Source organism: Ambystoma mexicanum, chromosome 10 (genome assembly GCF_040938575.1).
Source record: "Ambystoma mexicanum isolate Mex_15411 chromosome 10, UKY_AmexF1_1, whole genome shotgun sequence".
Taxonomy (NCBI): domain Eukaryota; kingdom Metazoa; phylum Chordata; class Amphibia; order Caudata; family Ambystomatidae; genus Ambystoma; species Ambystoma mexicanum.
Genome location: NC_090932.1, coordinates 103340533 through 103365361, shown reverse-complemented (window position 1 = coordinate 103365361; position 24829 = coordinate 103340533). Strand labels below are relative to the sequence as shown.

General features: G+C 43.9%; 1 protein-coding gene across 1 annotated transcript in view; it reads left to right on the top strand.

The window, feature by feature from the left end:
• LOC138491202 (cytochrome P450 2J2-like) overlaps window positions 1-24829 on the top strand; it is a 568063-nt gene that overhangs the window by 278783 nt on the left and 264451 nt on the right. The window contains exon 4 of the mRNA XM_069617586.1: window positions 6229-6370. Within this exon, the coding sequence (XP_069473687.1) occupies window positions 6229-6370 (142 nt within the window). The remainder of the gene's footprint in view (window positions 1-6228; window positions 6371-24829) is intronic.

Here is a 24829-nt window from a genome sequence, read left to right as displayed (position 1 = left end):
TTCTTGGAACAGGGTAACCTTCTGGACAAGCCAGACCAATCAGCGGACACTCGTGCATAAAAATGGATGGATGCGCCAGGGGTCACTGGTAAGGGTTGCAAGTACTCACTGATCCAAGGCGCACTCCAGACCAAACTTCAGCAGTCGAGTCCACTTCGGTTGAGGGTTCAAATGCTGCAATTGTGCGGTTATGCCGCTTTCAGCGACTGAGTTCCAGGAATCATTCCGCGGTGGGACAGTGGCGATTTCTCCTCTCCAGGTGAACCGATCAGCTCAATTTCACTGCCGCTCATCTCAGGGCACACGGGGCCACATCAGCAGGGCACCCTCGAAGTTCATCACCACTCCTGGGTGACACAGTGACTGCGTGGATTTGGGTTCAGGCATACTCTCCTAATTCCAGACCAAGGGCGTCTAGGGGTACGAAACTCGACAGGAGGGTGCATTATATCCAGTGCTTACGGTCTCCAAAGTAACAAGTGTCAATTTGAGATGGCAGTGGTTCCAGGGCAAAGGTCCTGTGCAAGCTGGTCAGTTTGCTGGTTGGTCCAGGAACACTTCAGAGAAGGCTTGCTTTCAGGTTAAGTTGGAGGTGCTGAGAATAGTTGGTCCCTTCTAAGTTCAATCAGAAACAGGGGGGGTCCTGCGGGACAACAGCGGGCTCAGGGGGCCAATCCTTCCAGCGGCTTACCAGCGGTTCCTCGACCCTGCTTCGTAGTTTCAAGAGGCTTGGCTCCTATCCTAAATTCAGTGTGAACTCAAGAGAACGACCTGTTATGGGTGTTTGGGCTCTTCTCTTATCGAGAATCTGGTTTGCGCCAAAAAAGAGGACTCAATGAGAGACCTGCTCACATACAGCCATGCCAGACATGGACCAATCACGGACCACAGTGGTCCCGGTCATTCCCAGCACACCAGACTCTCTGGCACTCAGAATGTGTATTGGAACTAGACAGTCCAACCCACATCCTGGAGGCACACACACAAGGCATGCAGAAGCCTGCGAAAGCTTTGGTTTGCGTGGGTAGCTGCATGACCAAATAAGAGGTTTCCCGGGTCTGATCGACCTGAGTAAGGCAAAGGGACAAGATGGCCAAAGGACAGAACAAAGGACTTTGTGGAATGGCCATTTTGGGGCCAAGCCTCTGTCCAGGGCGAAACGCGGTAAACGCGATATGGACCACAAGAAATGGTTAAAAATATGTGAAAAATAACAGCTACCACCAGCTCTGTCCAAGGCACATCTGTACCTCTACCGAAAAATCCTTTGAGGGTATCTAGGACCTTTAGAAATGAAGGGAAGACCCCAGCGCACTGTACTATAAGGTACTTTGTGCACTGGTAACATGTTACAGAAAACTAGCAACAAAGTGAAAGGTTAAGGGAAACAAAGTCTCCCAGTACTGACTGTCTTTAAGGGCATGTCAGTTTCCCTATAACAAAGTGAGCGAAAACCAAGCCGAGTGCAGCAGAAGACTGCTCCACTGGCAAAATTCAGGCTAGGATGGTCAGACAACAGCAACAAGTTGAGGGGTTCACAACTGGAGAGAAAATAACACATACATGGAAACTTTCCTAAAAATCGCCCCTCCCAGAGCAAGGACAGGGGGAACTAATCCACTTCTGGACAACCCATTAGTATTGCTATGTTGAACACCTGGCCTATGCTCAATAGTAAAGTCAAACCCTTGCAGGCTTATGGACCACCTGAGCAACTTAGGATTCTCTCCCTTCATGTTCATGAGCCACTTTAAGGGCTTATGGTCAGTTTTCACAGTGAAGTGGGTCCCACAGAGGCAGGGACTCCGCTTCCTTAGGGCCCACACAGCAGAGAAACAATTCTTTCTGTACTGTGGACCACCTGAGATCCCTGTCCTTAAGCTGGTGAGTTATGAATCCAGTTAGATGTTCCTTACCCTTCTCATCTACTTGTGATAGTACAGCTCATATCCCAGTGTCTGCACAATAAAAGGTCTTTGGTAATCAGGGGCCCTGCGAACAGGGGCCTGGCACAATGAGTCTTTTAAGCCACTAAATGCCTTGCCACAATCCTCAGACCAAGAGACTTTCTTGGGCTTCTTTGGAGTTGTGAGAGCAGTCAGAGGGGCAGCTATGGTGCTATAGTCTGCTATAAAGTTTCTGTAATACCCAGCGAGTCCTAAAAAGGCTCTCACCTGGGTCTGTGTAGTGGAGGTAGGCCAGTCATGTACTGCTTGTACTTTACAGGGTAGAGGCTAGATCCTCCCTCCACCTACTTCATGCCCAAGGTAGACCACTGAACCTTGACCAATCTGGCACCTACTGGTTTTTATAGTCAAGTCGACCTTTTGAAGAGCCTGCAACACAATTCCGAGGTGTTTCACATGATCCTCCCAGGTGGCACTGAAAACTGTCCATGCGTTATTATAGAAGTTGTGAAATGTATGATCTGATTCTGGCCTTGTTATGCTTTAGCAATCATGTGTGGTATGGGATGTTTGGTAAGGAGCTTTACTTTTACCAACATTACCTGCTTTCATTTTGTAAAGGATTGTGGGTATGCAAATAGGCTATGCTTTCGGGAGCAGAATATGCAGTTCTCTATCCTGTTAGTAGAGGTTCCTAGCCTTCCCAGCAACACATTTGACCACCTGCAAACCTGGAGGTTTTGAAGATGGAGTTTAAGGGGAATCATTGGGTTTAGGCTGCAATTCATTTAATTTATAAAAGGTTGGGATTTTAGAGTTGGTGTTCCTTTGAGAGGGTGTTGAAAAGCATGAAATAGTACTTGATTTATAAGAGGAAACAAATGCTCTGTTCAAACATTGACACCTATTGACTTATAATAATTATCCACAAAATAAAGAAATATGAACATTTAAAGCTGCATATCCACGGATCACAGGCAAAACTTGGACAAATGACATTGAACATAAACAAGGCTGACCACGTATAACAATTGACAACTATGGTTGTCTGTCCTTATAGACCCCTGATAAGGGAGAGCGAGCTTGGACATAATTACCATGATTCCTGGACAAAAAATAAAATGGGCAGACAGAATAGTGATGCCCATAAATATACATAGGCAACTTTGTTTATCCATGATACCATTGACAACCAAATGTTGCCTGTCCATGTATTCTGCTGTTATATAAACAGAGACCTTGAGCATAATGACTGTGATTCATGTACTGACTTTGGACCAAAATATCATGGCTAAAAATCAGAAACAGAACAGATCTTACCCTGTAAATAAATGGCCAATTTTGATTAGCCAAGCAGGCACAGCGCGTCGGGTCAATCTTGTGCAGGCCATGGCCAGTGAGCAGTGGAGGTAGGTTCACTCTGCCTGCGGCATGGACTGCAGCATAATGACTGCTGAGGGTGGCCAATGACAATTCTCCGAGGACACTACAGCTAGGTACACTGTGCAAAACTGCAGGTGAAATTTTCTGCCGTGTAATGTAGATGTCTTTGACATGATGCAATGTGCATGGAAGAGTGTGAGTTGGAGTTTATTTTGCTAACTATAACTGAAAAAGGGCAGTGTTGTTAGGTTTTTCATTGTAAATAAAATATTTCTTCAGCTAAAGATTATTCAATGAATTTCAATGGGGTTTTAACAGAAGGTTGACCACAACTGTATACATAAAAATATCTTGTTAAGCCATTTTTTGCATTTTGTTTGGGTTCAGTTTGCACTAAGTGACAGGCAGTGAATTGTTTAACTAGAAGGCGTAACCATTTCCCTTGTATGTGCCTGAGTGACTAAGAGGGATCCCCAACCAATCATGCGTTGTTCGGGGAGGGGGATTCTACCCCCAAGATTTTTCTTTTGTTTAATCATTGGTTAAGATTGCACATTTGACAGTACGCTTTCTGTGAAAAATTGGGTAAAATGCCACATTGTTTACAATCGAATTTGCAGGGTGACATGGACCAATCGTATAGCTTCCAAGTCACTAACAGTGTAAAAGAGCATTTTCCAGTGCTCTTTCATCAGACCTTTGCCCATATTATACAGCCAGTGTATAACATTGTTTTTTTTATGTGACTTGTACCAAAACATGTACATGTTGGTTGTGCCAATATATGATAGTATGTAAGAATCATGTTTACTTTATCCATAATGGCATGCCACTGCTAGAAAACATACGTAATGGCTGCATCAATGTAGGCCAGTAGCCACATATCCATGCTCATCATGTACTCGATACCCATAATGCCAGTAAAAGGAAATCCCATTCCAATGCTAGAAAATAAGTGCATACTGACTGCACCAATGTTGGTCAGTATGCCTATGTAAGAACACTGTTCATGTACTCTGTCTCCTGAATGGATATAAAACTGTCCATGCTACCTAAACTGATGTAGACTACCATATTTCCCTGTGCTTGGGTGATATGAATGACACAAGGCCTAGTGAGATCGTTTTGTCCTTCCTCTTGTTTCCCCTTCCTTGTCTTGTCACGCCTAGAAACACTTGTGTAAAGGCGCGTTATAAATGCCATATCATATGATATATCCCAGCTAAGAGCACTCATTATGTTATCTTTTCCCATAATGCCAGTAAAAATACTATACCCACTATAATAAAACATATTTATGCTTCCTGCAGTAATGTAGCCTATCCCCCCACACCGCCTTGTAGGAACTGGCTTTGACTTTGCAGTAAAAAAGGAATTCCATTGTAAGAAAACATGTCTATGCTGGCTGCACCAATATGTTCCCTATCAGAGGCTCATTCTCTGCCCACAAACACACAAATGTATGTGCATTCAGATGTGCACCCACACAAAATACACACTATGCCATTCACCCATGCACGCTGAACTAACACACACACCTACGCACACACACTACTTTCTCATTCACAGACACACCCCAATAACATACAGATTGCTATCTCATTCATACTGCCATCCCATTCACACACTCAACCATACGCTTCAACAAACACACATGTAGCACTCCCATTCATACACATTCACATGAGCACTTACACAGGCAAAAACTCTTGCATGTATTCATACATACATATCCACATACAGAAAGTACCTTTCCAACCTGCTTTATCTCCGGTCTCCAGATTACATGACACATGCTGTTAGAATGGTCCTCTGGATCCTCTACCCCACGCAAACAGGAACCAAGAAGCAGGAAGATCTTCCTGGTTCCTTACAAGAGTGATGTAGGAGGAGTGTCTCAGTACCACATAATGTGTGAGGAGGTACAGGAGCACTCCTACACACATTTTGCCCTCCGTTAACCCAGCCTTCATTCCCAATAGAGACAGGGTAATCAACCCCCCTTGGCCTTGCCTGGAATCAAATAGCGCGGGTACCATCCTGTATAAGGGAAAACACGTTTCCCTATAGCACATCCTGAGCTGTTTTCTGCATCTTAGAGAGCAATCAGTGGTTTCCCTTGATTGGCTTTCTTTGCTTTGCTGGCTCCACTATACTGGGTGTAGGCCAGTGCCCTGTCACCCAATATGGACGAGCCACCATCTTTTGCACTAAAGCTTAAATGCTCTTGTACAGGCTATCCTCTCCCATTCATCTTTAAAGTCTTGTCCCTCATCACACTTTCTCATATGTTTGATTGTACCGCAAATGTGTTGTCTATATGTGTGCACCTTCATCTTGCTCCATAAGCCATCCTTACTCTTTTGTGTCTCTTCTTATGCTTCGTTGGGTGGATAACATATTGAGCAGCAGAGTTATCTCCTTGCATTTGCTCTGTTAGCAGCTGGACACAGGAATAGCCAACCTGTTTCCCACCCAATGTCTTGGCCTTCACCTTCCATCAGCCCCAACCAACAATGTGAGTGGGAAGAGATCATGAGAATTGTAGGACAAAACATCAGAAATGTGTCATGCTGGCTAGCATGAGCTGGAACAACTTTTCTGCATCTTTTAAAGATACAAAAGAAACCTTCCTGCTCCTTGTTTCTGAAGGCAATGATGTGTGGCATTGAGCTTATGCCGCTATAGCCTGAGCAGAAGATCAGAGCTTTGTGGTGGAGGTAGGGAAGCCCTAAATATTTGAACGGTTTTACTTTACATGTGGTGAACCTATTTTAGTGCGTCATACAGGATAGGCCACTAGCCTATGAAACAGGAGCACTATAGAGAACTAAAGAGTTGACTGGGAAATGTGACTATACTGTTGATATGTACTTTATAAAAATATAAAAAAGGTTACATTATATGTTAAACTCATTGACCATTCTTTTCTCTACAGACCAAAGGAGACACTGATAATACATACAATGAAGCCAACCTGGTCCAGGTTGTGCTTGATTTGTTTTTTGCATCCACTGAAACCACTGGAGTGACACTACTATGGGCTCTGCTGTATATGGTGAAATATCCAGATATCCAAGGTGAGAAGATGAACAAAGGAGGCACTACATGTTCTATATGTTTATTATTATTTGTGTATTTCTTTTATTTATTATTAAGTGTCTTTGGTTTACATTTAAACCTTACACTCAAACAGAGATTAAAACAAAAAACAGCATGTACATATTACACAATCTAGAGGATAGCACCAACATTCCCAAACTGTGACCCAAAGTGACCATATTTTAAGAAGTAATGACCGGTTTGATTCAAACTTCATGTTTGCATATATATCTGCCTAAAGTATTCTTAAAAAAATCACTGTGCATAAGTCAAGTCATTGTCATCTGTATCTGCAGTTCTTTAATTGAAGACAATGAAATATACCGTGATAAAACGTCTTATAAAAACAAGTTCGCTGATCTATGCCGACAGGTTCCTTATCTCTATTAAAAATGCAAAAATTAGTTATCTGATACCCATTCATACAACGCTCCCAGGACACTTCCAACCCTAGAAACAAAGATAATTTACAAATCTCATAAAATGTTTGTCTTAAGTTCTCTAAGGTTGCTGCTCAGCAGTCTCTTTTTTGTACAAATCTTTGCAATGTCGTCATATTCTATCCTTCTCTTCGATATGACATTTAGGTCCCATGACTGCAAGAGTGCCTATGAGGCTAAAGCTGAAATTCATATAGTTACACCCTTTGTCTTTACCAGGAAATAACCCTATAAGGCAAAAGTCAGAAAGAATTTAAAGAACTCTCAAGCAAGTTTTGTATTCATGAGATCATTGACGTTCCTTTTCTAGTCCCACAAGCAAGCTTTCTTCGTATTGAGCTGAAGAATTGCTTGCTTTGTTCTACAAAGGAGGGCATTGATTGCCTCCTTCAAAACCAACAATGTAATTTGACTTTAAATGTTCCAATTTTAAGATAAAAACATTCTTTCCTAATAAATGCTAAGGTGTTTAATGAAGTTAAACCAGTACTCAATGGATGTAGTATATCGATGTACGTTGTGGCAATGCTAAAATGGGCTACAGAAGCAGCCGTCTATCCTGTCACCCACAAGGCTAGCATATCAGATTTTGATTCTATACGTATAACACAAAAGGCAATTCTTTTGGGTATACTCTTCAATAACAAATAACGAGTAAATCAATGTTTTTTTTTTATCAAGCTCTCTTACTGCTGAATTTATTCAAAATGTGAACCCTCACCACTTGAGCTTTGTGCTTCTTGTGGATATATGTGGCCAGGTAGCAGTATACTGTACCACCTTGATGTGTCTACTAACCGATGATTTCCATATAAAACTACTGTGATTATATTCCTTTGTGTGATAACTAATTATTACTGTTTATTTCAATATTTATTTCCAATTTGTTCATTACTGATGAATTGTCTACTGCAGCCATACTCCTCTTTAAGCCATTTCTACTTTGGTCCAGTAGGTCAGGTCGTCTTTGTAGGCCATCCACGGAACATGAGGTCTCTCAATTTTGGTATTTGGGACATTGCATAGCTTGGATGGCCGACTCACGATCGACCAGTTACAGATTAAATGTCAAAGGTGCTTAAACCACATGAAGCCCATATTCTAGGGAAGAGTCTGCAACCTTTGGCTCTTCAGATGTTTTGGACTACAATTCCTATTAGCTCTAATCAGTATAGTCAATGGTAAGGATCATGTGTCATATAGTCCAAAACCTCTGGAGAGCTGTAGGCTGCAGACCTCTGTACTAGGGGTTACTAGGCATCACCTAGCAAAAATAATGAACACAGTCACGCCATATGCCATATAGACACTGATTTTTCAGTTAATTAATTTTTCTTATTAGAGCTAGTGTACTTTAAGACTTTGTTGTTTAAGGCTGCACCATGAGATCCACTTGATAGGGGTACTTACAATTTTGACATCACTAGTAAGGACTTGATTCCCCAGTGGCCTAATGGACTAGTCTGACCTGAGTGGCACTCGGGACAGACCAGTCCATTTTGCCACTGGGGAATCAAGTCCTTGCTAGTGAGCTCAAGATTTTAAGTGACCCCATCAAGGGGACTGACAGAGAGGGTAAAAACAGCAGGGCCCTGCCTACATGTGCATGTACCTTAGATGGCATACAGGCCTGTTCACTATTGTTGATAAGTGCCCCTGGGATTGGGACCTACACAACTTCACCCTCCCTCCACTGTGAGCAGAGTGGGCGTCAGGAAGAAATAGGCTTTGTGTCACATTTTCGGGGCCTGAAGAGGAGAGGTCACTCTGGCGTGACAACTGGCTAGGGTACCCTGGTGGTGAGGTAGTGTGTGATATGTGTGGCCATGTTAGGAGTGACCTGCGCTGTTAGGCCAGGCCTGCTACCCCCATTAGTGCAAGCAATCCCAGTAAACAGGCGAGTAGTGGTAGAGTGTCACACAGGGAGTGGCATGGTCGGATGGATGCGACTGACTCGTAGAGAGCTAAGAAGACCAGGGTGGGAACAAGGATCATTGGCCGGGTCTTGACATAGAGGGCGTACTCGATGTTGAGTCAGACGCATGGAGCAATAAGTAAGCGCTCCACCATCTATTGCAAACACCATGGGAGGCTGCAAGGAAGGGCTGGCATGTGATATGATATGATATGATGATATGATATGATCATTTATTTATATCGCGCTCATACACAAAGTGTTTCAGAGCGCAACAAGGCAAGGGAGGGAAACAGGGGAGAACAAAACGATCTTACTTGGCCCAGTGACATTGAGAACGCGCAAGTGCATGGGAAAGGGAAAGGGAAAAGTGCATGGAAGGGGGAGAGTGGAAAGTGCGGAGCAGAGAAGAAACATAAATGATAATAAATACAAATAAATAGATAGTAGAGGCAATAAACAGTGGTAGAGCAGTCAGAAAGTGCTGTGTTTAAGACAGCAGACTGGGTAAGTCTGATAAGTGCAGAAAAAAGAAGAAAATGGGGGTGTGGGGAACTGTATGGGTACAGATACAGTCCACCAGTGCAAGGGGTGGCCAGGAGGCAGTGCAGGAGGGTGGCAGGGTGAACAGGTACCTGGGCCCAGGGGACAGAGGGTGGCCAAGTGCACAGTGCCAAGAGAGCAGTTCAGCAGGGGAGAGGGAGAGTGAAAGTGGAAGCAAAGATAAAGGTCTTGAGGAGCTTTCGGAACCAGAGATGGTTCTCCTCAAGTTTTAGAGTGGCAGGGAGGCTGTTCCAGAGGGAGTTCCCAGCCGAAGACAGAGATCTACCCCCAGCTAGTTTCTTTGAAATACGACTGACCCTGAGGGAGTTAGAAGTAGCTGAGCGAAGAGCTCGAGAGGGGAGGTATTTGCGCAGGGATAGCTGAAGGTATTTTGGACCCAGACCCCAGAATGCCTTGTGGACAATGCAGAGGGTTTTGAATTTAATCCTAGCGTCCACTGGGAACCAATGGAGAGATTTCAGAGCTGGAGAGATATGATCACAGGGCTTGAGGCCAAGGACAAGTCTTGCAGTCCTGTTCTGGATTAGTTGCAGAGGGCGGAGAGTAGAGGCAGGTAGATTTAGAAAGAGGCTATTACAATAGTCCAGCCCAGAGAGAACCAGAGCTTGGGAGACAGTGAGCTTCTGGGGGAAGGAGAGGAAAGGCAGAGTACCTCTGAGGAGGTTCGCAAAGATGTATATTTGCATGCCAGAGTTGAGACTGGAATGCGATGGACTTGATGGGGAGAGAAAAGTTGATCTGTGGCATTGTAGAGACATTCTAAACCATGTTCAGTAAAGCTGCACTAGCCACCAAAGACAGCAGGGATCGGTGAGTGAAGTTCTGAGCCAGCCTTTAAATAGGAGCAAGGGAGACCCAACTCTTGCAGACAATGGGACTCATTACCAGTTGGGCGATATGCAGTAAAAGTGGCAATAAAGTAATTACCTCCACGTTTACCACAATGCCGAATTAGAGGTAGGTGCTAATTCTGCTGGCGGAATTAGCCTGGGTGAAATTACCACCAACATATGGCAGGATTAGTTACGGCTCTAATTCCGCCAAGATGGAAAATGGTATTTCCACTGTATTACAAGTTGGAACACTGCCGAAATACTGCACATAGCTCTCAACTCACATGCTTTTGGCGGGTGTCACCCACCTTGTAAATAGCTGACTCACCTGCCAAGCCTCCAGCACTCCCATTCGTTTCAATAGGCCTCTAACCGGCCAAAAATAAAATCGTGTTTTTTCACCTGCCTTTGTGACACAAATGGTTGAGAACTATGACTGCAGAAAATAGACGGTTAATTCAGTCAAAAACATAGTGCTTTTAAATGCATACAGGTGATAAAAAGTAAGTCACAGGTGCACCCAATCCACTCTGAAAGAGTGCATAAGGCGCACACCTGACCCAACTCACTTTCCAACACCATGCTGCCAGTAGCAGTTGCGAACTAGGAAATGCACCACCTCCTGCTCTACATTGAGGTCCAGGGGCAGGAACACCACCACAGAGCACATGGAGCATAGAAGAGGAGGATACGCCATGCAAGGCGAGCGCATATTCCATGGGTCAAGCCCTCACCCTCGGCATTAACTGATGTGCAGCTGATAACCCTGTACGGGCTGAACATTGCAGAGCTACTCTCACTGATCCATGACGACATTGACAGCAGGATCAACATCAGAACTGCCTTCCCCCCGCTGCTGAAGCTTGTGTCCGTGCCTAATTTTCTTGCAACCAGCACCTACCAGCACACTGTGGGCATGCAGCATGGCAAGTCTCAGCCCACAATTTCAGTTGTGCTTGGGCAGGTGCTGGAAGCATTTCTGCGCCATGCATCCCACCATATCTCCCTGCCCATCACCCCTGCACAGATAAATGCCACAAAGGCACGTTTTTACGCACCTGCCCAATGTAATTGCCGCTGTGGACTGCACTCATGTGAAATTGGTTGCCCCCCAGGCATCCGAAGAGGCATACCGCAACAGGAAGCAGTATCACTCCATGAATGTCCAAGTCACCTGTGATGCTGACCTCATGATCACACACTGTTGCGTTCTGGTTCCACCCACAAAGCAATGGTCCTGCAGAAAAAATAGCACACTTCCTGAATACATGGAAAGCCACACAGGTCAACGGGCACTGATATTGGGTGAGTATAAGTGCCATCACACAACATAACCCTGCAGCACAAGTGTAATGCTATGTGAAGGGGGGGTACCACTACTGATCAATGTATTCTCTGTCAAGACCCTGCGCATGCAGGACCTGCCCTTTCAGCCCGCACATGACTCCCACCAACCCACAGGACCAGGCCCTGCAGAACAATGCAGTAGCATGTCAGTAATGCATATTGCCCCAACAAGTAAGTAGTACGTAAGCAGAGGACTACAGGAACTACAGTGCATAGGGAACACATACCTACAGAGCCAATGCCAAAGTTCAACAATGCGCAATGTCAATGCAACACTGGCAGACAGTGAGTACGGCTCATGCAAGGTGGGAGCCTTCCTCTGGCCAGAGGTCCTCTGGTGGCTGGTGCCAGAGAGCTAATCAGCATGAGCCACCAACTCATCTGCAAGCACCTGAAGCTCATCCTCGCTGAACTTCAACCTGCGCATCCTCATGTCCGGCACCTTGCATTTGCCCTTTTCCTGTGTCATCTTCCCTGTTATTCCTGTGTTCGGATGGCAATAGAAAATGTAAGATTCAGGGTGAATTGGATTTTCAAAGATGTCCGCCGTCAGACTTCCTGTTTCCACAATGTGTGGAATTTGTGCCGAGTTGACTAGTGGTAACAGTAATTTTGCTGATGCCAGGTGGAATTACCATCCAAACTTGATTTATGGCAGTAATTCTGCCGGACGGATTTACTGTTAATGCCAATGGAGTTCACGTGCTCCCATCGCCTTGTAATGCAGTGGTAATTTTGCCAGTCACCACAGCAGTAACAATAATTTCATCCAGTGGAATTACCGCTATCATCACAGACTGCAGCTGTTCATTGTCTTTACTCTGTTTGAAGGGAATGTGGTCATAAGAGGTGCTTAAAAACTGGCCGACTAGTCGAGACCTGTCACAGTCCAGGCTCAGGTGCTCTCGCCAAGTCTGGGCAGAGGAGCAGGTCTGAGGGCGGTACTACAGTACTGGCTAGAATTGTGCATAGGCCATCATGCAGCCATAATAACCTGGTGAGCCGCTAGGCTAAACATATGTATGTTGGCCATTGTGTCCATTTGTTGTATGGCATCATTAGGGCAGGAGTAGTTTACCAAGGGAACACTCAAGAGATGCATTCCCCACCCTGCCAACCTCTGATGACCTTAATGAGTGCCATAACAGAGGTGTAGGCTGGATTGGGGACTTCAAGCTGTAGTTTACTATGGTATTGTTCTCAGTAGGAATTGCTGGAGCATCACAATATCTCTACAAATACATGCTTATGCACACATAGACCCAGTGACACATGTGGTAAATGAGACAGTAGTGAAAAAGGTATATTGTGAATGATTGTAATTTGCCGCTTAAGCCAAAATCGAAACTGCCCTTGCAGGCGAAAAAAGGTAAACATGGTGCAGGTGTTATGTATTTTTTTTTTTACTTTTTTTTATTGTTTTTAGCTGATTTAATCAACTTTTACAATTTAATTTAACACACATCAAAAATAGAAGAACAAAGCTTAAATCATTCTCACAAATAACAGCATATTGATTTAAAACAAAACAAAAGGTCCAAATTCAGATCATGATATAAAATCTTACTAACATAAATGTCTTACTAAAATAGGAAAAAAAAGGAAAAGAAAAATGAAAAGACAATTTTAGTTAGCAGAAATGTAAGGAATGAATAAAATAAAAATAAAAAAATCTGATCAGTAAGAACCTTTAGCAATAAAAATATAAAAAATCATCTTCTACCAAGAGATGATTCAAGAATCAGACTTGATTTCAGTATTCAAATATGTTTATATCCTCGCGTTTTAAGGCTCGAAGGAAGTTTATAGTCCCAATTCCAAGAGATGCCAAGAAGCCGGCGAATATCATTTCCCACATGTGATCTACTGACAATTCTTTGAACATCATTAAAGGCCTTCTGAGAAACTTTGTGCGCAAGTTATTTAGATTTTTACATGATGTGAGTATGTGTTTCAGAGTCTCTGGGCCTCATTACATGGAAGGCGGTAATGGTTAACGGCCACCGTTAATGGTAATGGTGGCCGTTAACCATTACCGCCTTACTACGAGGTCTCTTAGTGGGTTGGTGTTTTAACGCCTGCTTTTTGCAGGCGTTAAAAACCAACCCGCTAAGGGACCTCGGAGCTAATTACGGCACCGCAAAATTGCGGTGCCGTAATTAGCGCCTTCCCCATTCCCATAGAGCCCTATGGGGCAGAAATGGGAATGGGAAAGGGCAATGGCGAAGGGGGATTTACCGCCCCACCAACCTTGGAATGGGGCGGTAAATCCCCTTTCCGCCAAGGCGGTGCCGGTATTTTACCGGCATGAGCCATGGCGCTAATAGCGCCATGGCTCACCGCCTTCCGTGTAATGAGGCCCTCTGACTCTCCAATGTTTTTACCAAATCTACAAGTTGGTCCACTTATTATCATTATATTTCGCCTATTCTGTATTTCTTTAGTAGGCAACAAATTGAAGTGTAATCGCATAAAATCAGCTCTATGCTGTGCAGACGGGGAGCATTCCAGATATTTTTCTGTATTTCATACATTTGTGTCTAGTCTGTATCCAGTCTAGTTGGAATAGTAGAGTCTTCGCCTTACTAGGATTGAGAATCAAGGTGTCCAGGGATATATTAGCATCAGTTAAAGCACGAGTGGCTGTCTGTCTCCATCTTCTGACAAACAAATCATGAGATCGAAACTTATGCCTTGATAGAATACCTACAAGGGAGGTTGATTCAATCGCCATAAGGCACTTCCAAAAAAGTGCAATAATCTGCCAAATATTGCGTGCATACAAGGAAATCCCAATTCATGTCTAATCATTACACCTGGAACACATCTAGGCAATTTAAGAAGCTGTTTCCAAAATCTATATTCCAATTTATTCCACATCACTTCAGTAAAGGGATTTTTAGTTTCGGTGCCATACAAAACTATGGGAGTTGTCTTTTGTAAAAAGTACGTCAGAGTGGATGCAAGTGAGAATTTTCCATATTTGCCATCAATAATTGTGGCCTGCGAAATGGATCGGTTCAGTTTTAATTCCAAGCATTGAAAGCGAGCTTTGTCATCCGCTTGATCCGCTACAGTTACAAACAAGCATATATAATGATGTACTTGTTGCAGCACTCCACCCTGTAATAGCCACTTATATCTCCTTTTTCATTTGATTATTTTTGTGACACATTAGAACTTTAGTTTTTGTCAAGTTGATAGTCAGACAATATTCATGTACAGATAGAAAAAGCGCATCCAACATTCTCTGCTAACACTGCAGTGATTTTGAAATAAGAACAAGGTCATCAGCATACAAAATAGCAGATATTGGTCTAGAAGCTAACTTAGGAGCGTCAGGTAAAATGTCCACAAAATAGTCTCCAATATCAGAGATAAAGAAATTGAAAAAGGCAGAGGCAAGGATACATCTCTGCCCCCCCACCCCACTCTTCGTGTCTCCATATCTGGGGTCAGCGTGCCCTGTAAATCCAATCTGACCTGCATTCTGGTGTTCGTATGCAGGTCCCTTATGAGTTGTACTAAATGCGCAGGACAGTCAGCCCTAATCAACTTCTCAAGAATTTCCCTGGAGACAGAGTCATACGCTTCCTTCAGGTCTACAAAAATCATATAGAGTGACTGATTCAGGGGAAGATGATGGCAAACAATGGCTTTAATGGTGAGATGATTAATGGACGTTACCATTCCTGCTATAAACCCAGTTTGAAAAGGGTTGCGTTGTGCATATTTCTCTGACCAGGCAGTAAATTCTTGTAAGATAAATCTGGAGAAAAGCTTGCCCGGTGCATCCAGGAGGGCGATCGGCCTGTAGTTTGACGGACATGACCGATCGCCCCTCTTGAATATAGGCACAACCACGGAGCTCTTCCATGACTCAGGAAGACAATTTGTCTTAATGGTTTTTAGGAAAGAGATTAAAGAGAATTTGAGACGATATTTGTGAATACTGCTTGAAAGTCCAGTTGCTTAACCCATCCGGGCCTGGAGCCCGTGAACTGCTGGATTTATTTATGACCAATAAAATATCTTCCCTAGTGATTTGCAAGTTTTTACAGCTATGTTTAGGGTTGTTATTACTCTCTCTCTTGCCTTCTGGTAGTGCATACATCTTTAAAAAATATTCTCTCCATTGATGCTACCTTACCCCGTTTATCTGTACTGCCACTTGCTTGGGTGCTGTGGCATATTTAACAGAGTCCATGTATCAGAAGTATTTTTGCTTCGGATGGCTCTTAGCATATCTTCGCCATCATGTTATAAAGTGCTCCTGTACATGCGCAACCAGTTCCTATATTTACATTTTAATGAGCGAATACATTGTTGTCGCGGGACAAGAGGAGCAAGGCGAGCTACTTTCAGTTCTTTGTGTAGAGTCATCTTGCGCGCCTTCACCTCCGCATCAAAGACGTGTCTAGTTTAGGTCGCTTTATGTAAAGACTTGCCAATTTGTGTTTAATAAAATTGGAGAGTGTCAGTGTATTGTTCATCTCTCCACCCATACTGGAGCAAGTTATATAAACCTGCTTCATTCCACTTAAAGCGGTTACCAGCATTATTAATATTTACATTGTATTTGTATACATTCATACCAGGGCAAAATTCGTTATGATCAACAGACCATTTTGTCACCAGTAAATTGTGGTCACTATAGATTTGAGGAACTATCTCAAAATCACTAATATGGCTAAAGGTTACCCTGTCCATAAAAATATAGTCAATGATGGATTCACTCTTGTTCCTATGCCATGTACTTCTAGGTGGAATATCCTTCGGGAATGCACCATTTAGCATCACCAATTGTCGATCTTCCATAAGAGTTATCCACCTTTCAGCAACCTCGGTCTTTCTTTTAGATTTGGAATTACTTAGCCCAAAACATTGCAAATTTAGATCACAAACCAAAATTACATTGGTGATGTCTGTAGTCTGAGCCACTATATCTAACAGTGATTCCAAATAATTAAAGAAGACGCCGTCAGAAACAGCAACAGGGTTACGGTATAGGTTAAATAGCGCATGTTATATTTACCAAATATAATTCTAACCAATTGTATGTTAGGAGTTGACCAGGGGAATATTTCTAATCCCTCCTAGTTAGCTACTGCAACCATAAGTCCTGAAGACGCTCTGCCCTTACCATTGGATTTTGCCAGATGTAGCCTGATATCATATCCATTCCATACTGGCGAAGTAACCAACCAGGTCTCTTGGAAAGCCAGAATCTGGAATGACAATAAAATGCTGGAGGTCGATTCAGTTAAGTGCGATGATCCACACGTATTCCAACTGACTAGGCTTAGTGTTTTATTAACTTTTTTACCAGGTAGTTACAGGATTGAAGGGGGATGATGGATCGAACCACCCCGATATTCACCACCTAGCTGAGAATCATAACCCTGAGATCTGTGGATGCCTGATTTTAGATCTTGTATTCTGGAAGATTCACTCTCAGAGACTTCCTTAATGGCTGATGGATCTTGTGCCAGAAGAAACCCTAGGGCAAAAAGCTCTAACTTTGCTTTCCAAATGACATTTCTAACAACACTAGACGGAATCCAAATTCACACTATAGATAAGTCCGAATCATTCAGAAATTCCACCTCAGATATATTGTTAGTATTTATATCTTGCAGGCTATGAACATCTTCGAAAATTGCTAGAATTGGCATTCTGTTCAGATCATACATAGGGAATGGAGCCGCACGACACTTTAGGATAAAGTAGTGCTCAGCTTTAGCAAATTTCCTCGAGGATACACCTTTACCACCAGTGATATTAGATGTACTATTGATGGCTATGTTTGCAACATTATTATTCAATTCACGTTTTTCATTTTGATCATGCTGACCACCTCCCAGTGTTCTGTGCGTTTGAATAGTTCCTTTATCCCTGTGAATGATCTGATTTTGAGAGACCACTATATCTCTAAACGTAGAATGTATCATAGCTCTAATTTGTGGTAAGAGACTTGTTGCTATACCCGACTCTCGTATAGGCTCTTGTATTTTAGTATCGACAGGCGGAGTGACGCATCTTTTGTCCCTGACTGCAGCAGTTTTATCCTCAACTACTGATACACTAGATATTTTCTCAGGATTTTTTGGTTGACTATCCACTGCAGGCAACATACCCATAGTCACAGTAGATACAGCTTCCTTATGTTTTTGATGTTGATCTCCTCCTGCTAGTGCTGAGATCAAAGCATTAAGTGGTGCGTAATCTTTGGAGCTGCTCACTAAAACTGAAGAGTGAAAATTCTTTCTTTTAGTAAGTTTGCAGAATTTTTTAGCTACCGGTTGGAGAGCTTCAGCATTTCCTTTTGCTAACACTCGTTCAACACATTTTTTTACGCTAGCCTTTGAGATCTGAGTATTATTTTTTTGGTTTCTTTTTTTGGCCTTATTTAAGCTACATTTTGCTTTCTTGACAGATTTAATATGAAACAAATTATACATTGTTGCTGGTGTCTTATCTTTTGTATTAATCTGTTCAGGAGGCAAACTAATGGTAGGTTGTTGTGAGCCTGTGTCTGGTATTGTATTTGGTGAAGTCTCCTTAGTACAAACTGTTGGTGCTCCTTGATTCCTATCTAGAGCCATATCTGAGTCAGATACACGAAGAATTGATCTGTTCATGCCTGGTATCTCAGATAGAGTAACCTGCCTGATGACTGAAGGAAAAGTAGGTAAACCACTCCCTATAACCTGCAATGAATCAGATACTGATGCTTTACATAAGCTGCATCTGTCAGCAGGAATGGTTGTTTTCCTATGATCTCGCTGTTCTTTTAATTTAGTCTCAATACTTTTCATCCATAACATCAAGCCGTCAATCTGTTTCGACTGGTGGCTGATTTTAGCCTCTAGGCTTTCGAAGAGCTTCAACAGTGATGAGACCGAAGTGCTTATTGCAGTTAGAGTTATTTGCAACATCGGCGACAGCTCCATATTTCCCCCTGCATTCGTGTTATGATTATATAGGGGTGAGGAAATGTGCTGAGGACGTCTAGGTGTGGGATTAATGAAGCATTCTGAGAGGTTGGTTATCGTTTGATTTTCAGGCTCAAATAAGCTTTGAGATTGATTATGTAAGTGTATTTTTTTTTTGAGCAGTTGGGTGGAGAAAAACATTCTGGCACTCCAATTGGTGAGTGGCTTAGCGCATTATCAACATTACACATAGGATCAGCAGCACAAACATCGGGAACAACGTTCTTACAACATTAATCTATCATAGTGCTGTTATTCAGATTTTCTTCAACCCGAGGGTTATGGTTTTCACAATCATGTATGGGTTGGGTAGTTAAATCAACAATGGGCAGTAGTGGAGCACCCCGAACTGGCGAAACAATCTCCCCCGACATAAACTGGGTATCAGTAAGTGAAATGTTAAATGTATTTACCTGCGGGATTGGAGTATTCGCCAATCCGGAGTGATCAATGTTATCCGCCACAGCAGAAACTCCTGCGATAACGTCACAAGGCCGACAAAACGCGTGTATCGTCAGCCACTAATTTTTTGTCCAGTATGAATGAATTCAACCCTGTAAGCTTTTTTCGGTTAGCAATAATAGGGGATGGTTTAAGGGGAGTAGATTTCAGCGTCACGCACGCCCGAGAGTCCACTTTGTTGTACGGCATTGCCGTTTTCAGCGTATAAAGTCCGTTGGACATGGCCACGCAAGTGCTGAGTAAATATGTTCCCTTCTTGCTTAGATTGTACGTGTCAGAAAGAATTAAAATTTCAGGATGTTTATATGTATAAACCTTAAATTACAGCAAATTTTATCCTTCCACAGGAGTTAGTGAGCAGCCAAACAGCATACACCTTAGCATGCAACTTCGTATGCGCGCGCGCTATGCGCGTATCCTCCTCGTTATATGCTTCTGGGTAATGGGGTGGGAGGGACCTGTAAACATAGGGAAAGGCAGAAAATTACTATTTCAATCTGCTTTAAAAGTTCCATAAAAACAGTCCGTAGCAGAAAGCACATAGCACATAGCAAACACAGCTGTCAATAAAGTATTTTCAGGCAAGAGCAGTGTACCACAGCAACACGACAACACGTCCACGTTGCTAATGTTCAACACCAGAACGGAGCAGAAAATAGGTCCAGCCAGCCAAACAGTATACACCCTAGCATGCAACTTTGCATGCGCGCGCTATGCGCGTACACTCCCCGTTATATGATTCTGGGTAATGGGGTGGGAGGGACCTTTTAAAAAGCTGCATAATGGTCTATCAGCCAGAGTGCATTATGGCAGCTCGGGAGCATATTGCTACCAACTCTGCGCATGCGCTGGAGATTAGTGTCTCCTGTTCCGGTGATTTGTTTCTCCTGTTCCGGTGATTAGTGTCTTGTCTTCCGGTGCAGCTTCAGTGCAACGCTGGGATCCGCTATAATACCTACCAACCTTTCTTTTGGTTGGGCGAGGTTTGGCATCCAGTATTCCTCTAAGACACTCGGGCTGATAGTCCACTCCTGCTGTCATTAGTCTTTGCAGGTTCCCTTGATATTTATGCTTCACCTCTTCAGGTGGACTGGGTGAAAGCTGCAGGCATTATCCATTATAGATGGTCTGACACGCTTCCCTTTTCAGTTGGTCTGGGTAGAGGGTTAGCGGTAGGTGTTGAAGTATCCCCCTTCTGGCCTGGTGACAAGGTTAACCAGAGGACCAGAATATAAAGATCTGGGCTGCACCCATTTGGTTTCAGTTCCTCACTGCAGCACATGGATTGGTTGCAGTTCAATCATTTAGCAACAATGCCACACTCCAAGGTCATTGCCAAGCATAAACAGCCATTGGCTGGAGTTAAAGGCAGATTGAAGCAAGCCGTTTCAGGGGAAAGGGACATTAACAACTGATAATAGCATGAGGAGTGAGACATTGTTGCTGTTTGAACAATCCACCCAATCAGGGTAGAATGTTCTGTAACCAACCCTACTAAAACCTCTCCCCTCTGCATACAGCTCTCAAACACTAACTAAACGCAAGGAAATCTCTAAAACCGCATGCACTTCACTACACTGCAACAACAAACAAACCACATGCAGCCGTACACAACAGCACATGACGATTACCGACCAAAAAGTTCACCAAACGGTGTTAACCGAACTGAAGCTGCCAACAGCACATCACAGCTCCCTTGCTCTTCCTCCATACTTTGTCCTACTAACGTACCCCAAACAACCCCCTTTTTTCCGATCTGCCAGAGCGGCAGGGGATCACTTTGGTGGTGATAGTGCACGGTATAAATATCCTTTAACATTAACATTAACATACAATTAAGAGGGACAGAAGGAACATTGAAATGGTGTGACAAACAAATTGTACCAGTCCTTATTGCCCTTTGCCAGTGTATTGTCTGCAAGGTATTACCTACATTCACATTCCAATGTTTTAATCCGTTTAAATAGAGCAATAAGACCTGCGGCAGTGGGAGGCATTGGCCCAGCAATGGCCCGTGGCCTTAATACTGGGCTGGACTTGAGGGCTGTTACCAGCCAATCCAGTCTGCCACAACAGGTGTTATTGCTAGTAGTTTTGTGAGTTTTTGGGATAAGTCGCCAATTGAGTGCTATGCAATCAGCTTTTAAACACAGGTGCAGTTTGTTGTTTACCACACCCTTTTCATTAGTGTTATGTTCAGATCAGCGATGTGACAACAGCACCACATGGATCACCTATTATTATTTGTTCTTGTTTACTAGGGTTATATAACAAAATGACCAGAGCCAAATGACTATGTGCCCGGTCCATTTGGTAAGAATTTCAGTGCTGTTCTCCAACATTCACTAAATCTTATTGAATATTTTTTTTTATATTATCCAAAACAACCATACTTTGTTTGAAATTTGCAGCACGGTCCCTGTGCTGAACCCAATTTTGATTTTCACAAATTCGGTACTAGCCTGCGTTATGGAATTTTTGGAACTTTAGAAGTTAAGGAATATCAACAAATTTGCCTTTCTGAATTCACTTTGCAATGAGGTAGACAAACAAGCATGAGGGCAGCTCATGAGGAGGTCACGGGGCGACTCGGACCGGCAAGGAAGGAGGAGAAAAGTAAGAAGAGCAGAACAGTGTTGTGGCACCAAAGAAGAAAGTTGGGATGCATCAGTGGGCCCAGCCCAGGGTCTTGTCGCTATCAGGCTCTTTGTGTGATGGTTCTGGCAGTTCCATCCATCACGAACGAACGTCCAAACACGGGCGCCATCTTGGAATGGTCAGGATTGTCCGATGCAGGCACCATCTTGGGATGGGCACAGTCTGTTTCCACCCTGCCCATACAAACTAGCCAGAGCACAGTCTGGCCGCCATCTGTAATCTCTGGTATGGCTCTCATCCCGAACAATCCGAGAATAAGCCTAACAAGCAGCACAGAAACTGCTGTGAAAAGGCAGAGAGGAGTCTGTGCAGTCCAATTCCCCAAATTAGCAAACCGAAATTAACACAAAATGTAAAACGTTTATCATTACTAGTTATGTGTTTATTTATTTATTTATTTATGTATTTATAGCAGCGCACATGGCCCACGGGCATTCTGGCACTAGTTACAGGAAGTGCAAATCAGACAGAGGACAGGGAAAAGAAAGGCATTGTACAAAGTTTAGCAGTCTTGAGTTTTTTTCTGAGTGAGAGGTAGGAGGGGTCACCTCCCAGGTTGAGGGGAAAATTATTCAACAGAGTGGCTGCGCAGGCTGGGAACCTGGAGCCCCCTGATTTTATCCGGCGGTCCTTAGGTACGGTGAGGAGGTGGCTGTTTGAGGAACGCAGTGGTCTGGCAGGAGAGTATCTGTTAAGTGTTTGGGCCAGGTAAGAGGGAGCATCGTTCGAAAGTCAGCAATGTGAGATGGTGAGGATTTGATCCTTTCCCTGATGGGGGTAGCCTGTGAGCGGTTCTTGTGGCATCAGAGATGTGGTTGCACCCTCATTCCTGAACCCACATCACAACCTACAAAACCTCTTCATCTCTGACCCCTCCACACACATACCGAGCCATCACCACCACCACTCACCATACACCCTCCAACCTGCTGACCAGACGAGCTCTCTCTGGCCCGCCATGAGTCACCTACTGCCTACCCCACTCCCAAATACTGCAGCTGACCCTCCTCCCACCTCCAAATCCTCTTTTCCACCCTCCCTCACAAAGAACGCACAGCCTCCTACATCCTCTCAGCGCTGACCCTCCAACTCTCAGACCAGAGGGGCACTCTGGCACGCCCAGAAAGAACTGATCCCTGAACCGTTCTCATCAACTCCTGCCATTTCCCCACCTCCCCTCTATGTTTCCCTAGGTGGAAGGCCTTCGCCCTCCGGAAGCATCCCACCACCCACCGTCCAACTCTCACGCCAGACGAGCTCTCCAAAAACTATTGCCTCTCCGCCAGCTCATCCATTGCGCCTACTTTTGGAAACATACCCTGCACCTCTCTCGCCACGCCCCTGTCCCCGCCCCCACAGCTACAAACCCAGGGACCACCACACATCAGCCTCAGCCTATCTCTCATACAAGGGTAGGCTCCCCTCAGCCCAACTGCCCCTCCTGCACCCTCCAAACAGACACCCTCCCCCACATATACACTTTCACCCTGTCCCACACTCTCTCCACAACCTACCTAGTGGAATCCTGGGGTGCTGCGACAGGTTACGCTCAACCCCTCCCCTGTCCATGCCTACCCCCTCCGCCAACTCCAACGCTACCTCCACCTCCCTCGCCCTGACCCCAGCTCCCTTGGCAAACATTGCCCACCTACCTACCACCAACTCCATCACCCCCACCACCTCCAAAAGGCCTACCCTGGCCACCCCCTTCCCTCCTTGAGCTTGGTACGTCTTGGCCTTTCCCAAACCATCGCCTCAACCCCCTTCCCTGCTGACCCCCCACCCTCTCGCACCCTCCTTCCACACCCATACGCACAAAAAGATAGACAACGCCCCTCGCCCTCAACTCTGCATGCGTCACCTGCCTCAACTTTCTGAGCCTTTCGCTACCAACCAAAGCGTCCATCCCACACCACTACTCAGTCAATGACATAAACAACCATCTGAGTCTAGCTTCACCTCCTACAAGCAGGCTCTCTGACACTATAAGTCACTTATTCACTCCACTAAAGAACTGCACCTTAATTCCCGGATTTCTAAAGCTAAATCTAGCTCTAAAGAGCTTTTTGTTATTCTCCAGGAGCTTAAGGGTTGCACCACTGCATCGCTGCCTCCGGCGGACAGTGCATGGTGTCAAAACATCCACAATAGTTTCATAAATAAAACTCTAACTCATCAAAATAATATTAGCACTCAGGCTAAACTCATTTCTGCTAATATACCACCCACTATAGATAATATTGACTCTACTGAAGTTTTTCCTGCTTTCACTTTTAAACCTGTCTCTATAGAAGAAGTCATTGACACAGTCTCTAAACTTAAACATATCTCCTATGAAGAAGATGTCTTTCCAGCCTCCTTATTTAAAGATCATATCCTTACTCTTGTCCCATGAATTACCACCTTTGTCAATTGATCCTTTCAGGAATCCTATGTCCCTGAGAACATAAAGGAAGCTTGGGTCACACCTTTGCTCAAGAAGGAAAACCTGGATCCTGCTGAGGCAGGAAATTATCGCCCAATTACCAATGTTCCCCCTATGTTGAAAATCTTGGACAAAATTGCGTACTGCCAATATCAAACCTTCATCGAGGAACACAATATATTAGCCACTCAACAGTCTGGGTTTCGTCCAATCATGGGACTGAGACTACGCTGCTGGATTTAAAATCCTATATTGCAGGTCTTGTTGATAAAGGTCATACAGCCCTGTTTCTGTTATTAGATCTCTCCGCCGCTTTCGATTTAGTCGATCACCAATTCTGGTGGATAGACTAATCACAATCGGTAAATGTTTATCTGAAGCATCAACCTGGTTCAAATCATTTTTGGGCCCATGGAACATGAGGGTAACAAAGGATAATGCTTATTCCATGGCATCCCTATTACTATGTGGTGTCCTGCAGGGCTCATGTCTTTCGCCTTTACTCTTTAATATCTTCTCTGCGCTCTTTTGTCAGCCATGGGCATTTATTTTGCCAATTATGCTGACGACACGCAGATTGTCATCAAACTTACTGGTGAGTATTTAAAAGATGCAGAGGATATGAATCACATATTTGCTGAAATTCAGAAATGGATGGCGTTAAATTCTTTAGCCCTCAATAATGCCAAAACTGAGCTGTTGATTTTAGGTACCCAGCAGAGATTAAAGAAACTTGACTCAAAATACAACAACTTTTTGATTGGTCAACATGTTATTCCTATATCTAAATCTGTAAAG